Source organism: Colossoma macropomum, unplaced genomic scaffold (assembly GCF_904425465.1).
Source record: "Colossoma macropomum unplaced genomic scaffold, Colossoma_macropomum, whole genome shotgun sequence".
NCBI classification, from domain to species: Eukaryota; Metazoa; Chordata; class Actinopteri; order Characiformes; family Serrasalmidae; genus Colossoma; species Colossoma macropomum.
This window is the reverse complement of record NW_023494800.1, coordinates 21522507-21531278: the sequence shown is the minus strand read 5'-3', so window position 1 is coordinate 21531278 and position 8772 is coordinate 21522507. Positions and strand designations below refer to the sequence as shown.

The window sequence follows — 8772 nt, the reverse complement described above, 5'->3', positions numbered from 1 at the left end:
CTGCTGGCAATGACTATAATAGTCACTAGAGCAGACTCCTTTCTGTTAATGCAGAATGTAAATCGAATGTAAATTGAAATTCATTGTGTAACTAACTATGTAATTACACAATAACAATTGAATATGATGGCAAAAATGAAATAACTCTTAACCTGTAAAGACTAAAGGCTTGCAGTGAAAGTTCCTATCAGCAGTGTGAGATTTCTGTATGTTCACTTGTTCATTCTGTAAAATGCTGTTGCACACGTTGTTACGGAAGAACCCGTTTCATGCAGATAAACACGCCCATAATGCAGCATACGCAGCACATGTGGGATGAGATTTCACATAGACTCTATCTCTGAATCCCTCCTGTCTCATTCCCTTTGAAGTGAGTCTGAGCCGGGTGGAGGCGATGCAGCCGGTCTCCAAAGCCGATTTCCGAGATGGAGCTTTCACTGAATAGGTTTTCACAGAGGAGGGTGGGATTGTGTTTGCTATTTACTTTATTCCATGGCTGTCACATCTTATGGGGGCAGAGCTATTCCTTAAACAAATAAGCAGGATGTATGGCAGAGATTTCATATGGGCTAACTGATTCATTAGCTATTTTACATATTACGTTTGGATCATTTTTTTCTTCCACCAGTATAATATGCGAAGATTAATCGAGCAAAAAGGAATTGTCTCCACAGAAACAAATTTAGTTCAGGAATTGCAAGCATAAGCTGGGATATGAAATCATTTCATTCACTTCAGCCCCCCAGGGAATGGCTGTGCAGATAAAATGGGCTGGCCCTCGGTTCAAGGCGAGAGTGTCCCACTTTGCTCTCTTTTTGCTAAAAGGTTTTGTGTGTACCCATTTTTTATCCGTGCCAAGAAAAGCAGTCACTTTTAAATTGGGCCCTAGTTTTTGACAGCCCTTGTGATACATCTTTCATGGTAAGACGGGGTAGGGATCATGAAAAGAAGCTTTTATGATGAGATCGGAACACTGGGGCTCCATTTAAGGTCTTGTTTTCAAAGGAGAAACAGAAAAAAATTGCAAAAAAAAGTGTCAGGATTCTGTTCATAGCATATGTAATGTGTACAACTCAGTTCACACTGTTTTGCATTTGTTAACTTATAAGTCACATTCAGTCATATCACATATGCACTCTTAAAATTAAAGGTGCCAAACGGGTTCTTTGTACGATGCAATGTAAGAACCACTTTTGGGTTCTCAAAAAACCTTCAGTGGTTGGTCCTTTAACCCCTTAAAAGGCCAAATTTTTTTATACACTTCTATAACCTAAGTCCCTGTAGTTACTCAATAATAAGCCTTAGTATGTAATAAGCCTGGGAGACGTTTTTTGTATATGAAATGTGAAAGTGTGAAGAACCTCAATGTTAAAGCTTCACAAAATGTAAAGGGTCTAGGAAAATCCTTAAAGGGGCATTTCGACCTAAAACTAGAGTGTATTATGTTATTTGTAATGGTATGCAGGACTCTGTGATGCTGCATTATATCCCCTGGCCTCATCAGTTTGACAGAATTCACAATTTTATGTCCATCAGTGTTCTCTCACTACAATACCCACATGCATTACATAAATATACCATTGTGTAACACTGGGAATCCCCCCCAAAGTGATAAAGAAATCTGGATTGCTAACATCGCCACTGATCTATAGGCTTACAAGTCCCAATGTCACACTTCTTAGCAGTAGCATTAAGCAATGGGCTTCCTTCTGCATTTGCCAACTAGTGACTGTAGTTTTTCAACCCCACCCTCACAAGATACATCATCAAAAAGGGGTTTTCTGAATTTTTAAACCAGAACTTCTCATTTTAACTTGACAAAGAACTTTCACAATATTTGTAGTTTTTTAAACCTTTAAAATTTTCTTCACACTCACAAATCCCTTTTGAAAACATTGGGCCTAATTCACCAATGTCTTCCTAAGTTTCTTCTTAAATGTGTTCTTGAGAAAGGTCCTTAGAAAAAGTTTACATCAGATTCATGACGTGTTCTTAAACCGCTGAATTGTTCACACCTTTGTGCTCTTGAGTGTGTGTAGATTCTGTTCTTATCTAAGAACAAATCCCAAATAAGAAAACACTGGTGTCAGAATCTTTGTAAAAACTGTGTAAGTGGGTTTTAAGAAGAAATTTCTTCTTAAGAACAGTTCTAACAGTTCTACTTCTATGGAATTGCTCAAAGAATCCTTTGTGGCACCTTTGTTAAGAGGGTAAAGTCACATTTAAACCTCACATATCACCCTAAATCAGCTTCATTGTAGAGCCCTTAATTTATTTGTCAGTCTTTCATGAAGGCATCAAATATTTACACCTAAAGAGTCAAACTACTCTGGTGATGATGGTATATGGACCATTGTTCATAAATCAAATGCATTATTACACATGACAACTAAATGCTACAGACACTTAACCCATTAATGTCCATATAAGGAATTCAAAATTTACTTTGGTCTATATGTTTTGAGATCAGTCAAACCATCATATTAAATCTAGACTTTTAGTTACTTGCAACTTCAGACATTTAACAAAATAGAAAGTCCAGATTTGATTGTAAATACAGGTATGAAAATTAGATGTAGTAAAAAAATTAAATAGTTGAATTAATTTGAACAAGTGAACAAGTTCTGTGGCATCTGTTCTCACCTTGCTAGATTTAATTGCTGGACATGAATGAGTTGAGGTCGTTTTAATGCTGAACCTTTTTTTCCACATATGGCAAATACATGTGTTTATCATGGTAAATGATTAGCAGCTATGCAAGCGGAGTAAGAGGATTTGTCATTTTTAGCAGGACCATGGACAGCGACATCATTGGACAGGTCATCTTTAAAGTGACACTTATTTTATTTTAGCAGCTGTGCTCTGATATTAACCCCTTATACTGTGGAAAGTTCCAAACGTCAGTTCCTTACTCTCACAGCTAAAGTGCAAAAGACCACCCTTCATTTATTTCATTTCTAGCCAAAATAGCCATTAAGTACAAGTTCATTTTTCAACATAGGACAAAAAGCAGAAAACAAATATTTAACAGAAATTTACACAGAAACCTTTACAACTAAATCTAATACCAAAAAATATGTCAGTATTAAGTTTGTTCACCCTTTGTCTTTATTATAGCTTCCATTGTTTTCAGTAGACTTGCTTTCAGTTATTTAAAGAAATCTGCAGGGATATTTTTCCACACCTCCAAAGTTCAGTCCTATAAGCTGGTTGCATTTTTTGCTACTTATGATCCAAATGATTCCAGCAGTGATCTACAGCAAAGTATCTTTTTTTTAAATCTATTTCCTTCTCTCAGTAACAGCTTCTTCAACATCCAACACATCCTTAGCTTAGATCCATAGCTTTGAGCTGTCTTCTCACAGTGGAAGGATGAACAGAAACACCTGTGGATTTTTTCAGATCTGAATTAAGAGTGGAGCTTGATGTTCTCTCTCTCAAAGATGAAAGCTTTATCTGAGGGTGGCAGTTTTGGTGGTCTACCAGGTCTTGCACAGTTATTAGGAGTCCCACTTTCTCTACATATTTTAACCATTTCCTGAACTCCAGTTTCATAAACTCCTTTGTCATGTGACTTTCCCCTGCCTTGTGGAGGTGGACTATTTTAAATGTAGACTCCTCAGAAATTTTAATAAACTTGTGCTCAATGGCTTTTTTGACTTTAAATTAAATAAATGAAGGGTAAACTCTGACTTCTACACAGTGTTCTAAATGACACATTCATATTAGCTTTTTAGAAGTTAGAGAATAATTCAAAGAAGCTGCTGAATAATAAGACATAAGATGAATAACTGAACAATCAGCCTGGGGAGTAAGGGGTTAACATCAATAATATTGCAGAACCGTTTTGCATGTAGTTCTAAGCAGGGGATGGAGGCTGTCTGTTCTTTTCATTACTGTGGAACACAAAAAGTGCCCAGGACACAAAAAAGCGCTATTTCACTTATTTATAATGGTGAATGGGAAAATATTTAATGAGCACTAGGCAAGATAACACAACTCAACATCATTAATTAAAAATATTCCTCTCACGGTCTCTCCCAAGTCTTGCCATCTTGAGTTAAATTCTGTTGTTTTTCGCTTGCAATGTTGTGCATAATCGATTAAAGCCACAATAAGGGATTTGTAGTCAGCCGTTTTTGTTTCCAAACAAATATAATACTTCATATTCTCAATAATTCTCTAAAATTAGAAATTTTAGATGCTCATTTGCCAAACTGAACTGATTCTAGCCTATTGTGTGAAAAGAAATTAAGCTTTTCAGTCTGTATTTTTACTCACAATACTGGTGTAAACAAACAATTCAGTGCTTTTAAATGAGTCTGGCTGTGATTCTGATGGTCGGTTCTTGCATTCAAAGTTTTATCAATTACATTTTGGGGGACAACGTGTTCTCCAGTCCCTTCCTTCTAAAAAGCATTTCAGAAAAGACAGTGTTGCAGTTTTCTTCCTTTTGAAATCCCTAATTGTTGCTTTAACAAGCTGATAGATGTGCTGAAAAACTAATTATGGTACAAAGTCTACGCATGTTTGATCTAGATTTCTTTTGACCCATATCCATTTAAACATATGATGGCATGAATAATACATTGTAATCACGAGAAAGGCATTCAGCTGAGCAGTGCACACATCAATCCCCCCTTCACATACATTTGACTCAAGTGTTTCTTACTGACGCAGTATTCAGTGGTTAATATTCAGTAGTCAGTACTTCAGTAGACTATTCACATTTCAGTACTCAATTTTTAGTATTTTTACTTTACTCAGTACTTAGTGTTCAGTATTCAGTATTTAAATTTCAAACTATATTCGGCATTGAGTACTTAGTATTGTGTATTTAGTATTATTTACTCAGTATTCAGTGCTGAATACTCAGTATTTAGTGTTCACTATACAGTCCTCAATATTCAGTGTTCAGCATTCAGTATTAGGTATTCAGTACCGAGTATTCAGTACTCAGAATTCAATAGCTACTTAATATTCAGCATTCACTACTCAGCATACAGTACTCAATATTCATTATTCAGTTCTTAGTAATTCAGTACTCTGCATTAGTATTTGGATCTCAGGACTTTGGTAACTTTACATTTAAAGGCTGTCTATATAGGGATTTTATAGCACATGCATAAGCACTGATTGATGTATTTATAAGGCAATAGTTGAATATTTATAAGCAGTTTATGCCAGCAATTGTGAGATGACATAAGTTGTTTTATGATGTTTATGACTTTGTATTACCATAAGTGCCCTTAACCTGAAGCAACAGACATTTGTTACATTTATAACATTGTTATGAAGCATCATTCTGAAGTAAAGGAAGAGGCCTTGTTAAGAACACCAGATATCAGTGTTATATTTTTCTACTCAGGATGACTCAAAATACTTTCACTTTTCATACCTAAAGCTGCACTGTGTAAGTTTTTTTGTTATTAATGAGAGAAGTAGCATTACTGAGTCAGGAAAAAAAGATGCTAAAGCATGGTGTCTACAAAAGCCTCAAATAATCATTTGAAAGTTAGAGGTGTTGAGTCAGACACAGGAGATTTTCAGCCCACATCAAACATCTTTACACATTAACATCACACATGCTCAAAAAGAAGGTCTGCTGTGATGTTTAGGTCTTAAATGCAAAATCAACATTATACTGATAAATATGTGATGACAATAGTAGATAATTCACTCACACCCTCAGAGGCACATCCTGGATAAGTTTTGACTGAGTTCTCTTTGAATACTTCTTCAATGTGCTTGCAAGCATAAGACTCATCCACTGGGGAAAGAGTCAGAAGCATAACTAGCGTTACAAATACCCAGGTCTGTATCATCTTTGATTTCCACAGAGATGGTACTGATCTTCTGCTGTCTGAACTGTGCTGAATCACAGCACTATAACACCTCTCTTGTTAATACACACTGTGCAATATTTCATAACCTGCTACTGTAATGACACTGTGCACTTTAGATTCCCAACACTGCTGCTGCTCCTGGTTGTGTTTATACTCATTGTGCTGTAAATTACCTCATACCACTTACTGCAATACCTGCTCTCGTGTAAATACAAAAATTCTCTTATATGCTATGTAAATATGCATACTTATGTCTATCCTTTTATTATTTCTGCCTAATTTATGTCTATTTATGCTTAATATATGTGCAATTTTATGTCTTGCTACTGTAACACTGCAATTTCCCTTCAGGATCAATAAAGTTCTATCTATTTGTCTAAAATGTTTTTCCACACGTTGTGTGCAATTACACATTTCCACCAGAGGAGTCTCCAAATCCCCAAAACTTACATTGTGTAGCTTTAAGTACATTTAAAAGCAAGTCATTCTGTCTTTTGCCACTGTAGACTAGACTGCAACATCCTTTTCTTCATAAAACATCAGATCATCTTGCGATTGCTAGTGTAAGTCATTCATAAACATTCAGGTTTGGCTTTATAAATGTTGTTCAATTCTTATGCATGTGTTATGAAGTCTCTATGTAGATAACCTTCAAATAAAGTGTTACTAAAACTTCCGTATTTGTGACCCACTATTCAGTATTCATGACTCAGTATTCAGTAGCTATTCAGTGCGTGGTACTCAGTATTCAGTACCATGAACTCAGTATTCTGTGGTGCTGAAATCTGGGTATTTAATACATTTCCAGGCATGTAAACAGAGAATATTTTGGAGAAAGAATCACAAACACATTACAGAATTGACACTTTCTCTCTCTCTCTCTCTCTCTCTCTCTCTCTCTCTCTCTCTCTCAGCAGGTAAACACAAACACCCGCGTGTGCGCATCATGTCCCAGTGGCCTCGGCTCGAAAAGCGGCCCCCCCACCCTCAGCTGCTCGCCGAGCTGCTGTGGCACATGATCTTTTTGAAGGCTTTTCTGAAGTCCCTGTTGAAGATGGTGTAGATGATGGGGTTGACCGAGCTGTTGCAGTAGCCGATCCAGAAGAACAGGTTAAAGAGCGTGTCCGGGATGGTGCAGCTCTCCCTGCATACGGCATGCAGGCTGTAGGTGAAGAAGAAGGGGAACCAGCAGAGCACGAACACGCCCATGACCACGGCGAGCACGAAGGTGAAGCGCTTCTCGCGCATCTGCGCCGCTCTGCTCTTGGACAGCGCCGGTCTGCGCGCGATGACATCCTCCAGCGCCGCGCCTGCCGCGCGGCTGCACGCCCAGGGCACGCGCTCGGGCCGCGCGCCCGCGCCTCCTCCGCGCGCGCTGTCCGACACGCAACTCTCCTCCAGGTCGATGTCGTCGAGCTCTCCGCGGCGCCGGTCGCAGGTGGTCTCGCCGGCGCTCCCGCTTCCGTTGCCGTTGCCGTTCACGTTCGCACTCCTGCGCGGGAACCACGTCTCGGAGCGCGAGATGGCGCGCGGCGCGCTGCTCTTGGCCGCGAACACGGCCGCCGCGCGCTGCTTGGCCACGCGGTAGATCCTGCAGTACACGGCCACCATGATGAGGCCCGGGCCGAAGAAGGAGACGGCGCACGAGGACAGGATGTACCACGTGTCGTTGTTGAGCGAGCACACCAGCTCGTCGTGCTCCGTGAGCACGAGCGGCGGGAAGGAGACGAGCGCGGACACGAGCCACGCGGTGGCGATCATGGCCTTGACGCGGCGTGGAGTGCGCCTGGCGTTGTAGCGCGCCGCCTCCGTCACGGCCCAGTAGCGGTCCAGGCTGATGGCGCACAGGTGCGCGATGGACGCCGTGCAGAAGAGCACGTCCAGCGCCAGGTAGAGCGCGCACCACGTACTGCCGAAGTACCAGTAGCCCATCACCTCGTTGGCCAGCGAGAACGGGATGACCAGCGTGGCCACCAGGATGTCGGCGGACGCCAACGACACGAGGAAGAGATGCTGGGGCGCGCGCAGAGCGCGGCTCGTCAGCACGGCGGCCACCACCAGCGCGTTGCCCACCACGGTCACAAGGATGACGAGCGCCACGGCCAGGATGATGAGCGCGGAGGCGCAGCGCGAGTGAGGGGCGGCGCGCGGCGCGCTCGTGCCGTTCGGCTCCGCCAGCGCGGGCTCCGCCATCCTGCAGTCCGCTCAAGCATAAGGGTTAATCCCAGTGGCCACTGTGGCCAATTAGGAGCGTGTCCAGCGACGATCCCCTCCCAAAAATTAGTGTGAATGATTTCCTTCCCAAAAACTGGTGTTATGGAAAGATCTCATTCCAAAAACTGGTGTTATGGAATGATTTCCTCCTCAAAACCGGTGTTCTGGAATGATGACTTTCCAAAACACTGGTGTTCTGGAATGATGTCTTTCCAAAGAAAACCGGTGTTCTGGAATGATTTCCTCCCAAAAACGTGCGTACAGGAACGATTTTCTTCCTAAAACGCGCGTTCAGAGATGATTTCCACTCGAATGTCTTCAGGAATGATTCCCGTCCATGCGCGTGCGTTCAGGAATGAAATCCTCCCGAGAGCATGTGTTCGGGAACGCGCGGCTGTTGGGGTCTTTTCCATCGTCATCGCTGTCCATTGCGGACCGGATAGCAGGGCAAAGGTGTGTCCAGTCACGCCTGGTCATTCTGACCTGGGAGGAGAGTAATGGAGGGGTTAGCAGTCCTGGCGATGAGGAGAGGAGAGAGAGAGCGGGAGAGGAAGCAGACGCTGGCTCGGCGCGCGCGGCTCCTCGTTTCGCTTAACGAATGTGGGAGTGCTGAAGTGGGTATGTCATCTTAGGTTATGCGCTTATCTGCGTGTGTGAGGGAGGGAGAGAGAGAGACAGAGGAGGAGCGGCAGAGAGAGAGAGAGAAAGAGAG

At 41.8% G+C, this 8772-nt stretch overlaps 1 protein-coding gene across 1 annotated transcript; it reads right to left on the bottom strand.

Annotated features, from left to right (window-relative positions):
* Window positions 1–6833: 6833 nt before the first annotated feature.
* On the bottom strand, window positions 6834–8039 carry adra2db (adrenergic, alpha-2D-, receptor b). Its single transcript, XM_036588926.1, has one exon. It carries the CDS (start codon window positions 8037–8039, stop codon window positions 6834–6836), a length of 1206 nt encoding a protein of 401 aa, XP_036444819.1.
* Between the last annotated feature and the right edge of the window lie 733 nt (window positions 8040–8772).

Coding starts and splice junctions, on each gene's coding strand:
- adra2db (XM_036588926.1), bottom strand. CDS start 8,039: ATGGCGGAGCCCGCGCTGGCGGAGCCGAACGGCACGAGCGCGCCGCGC.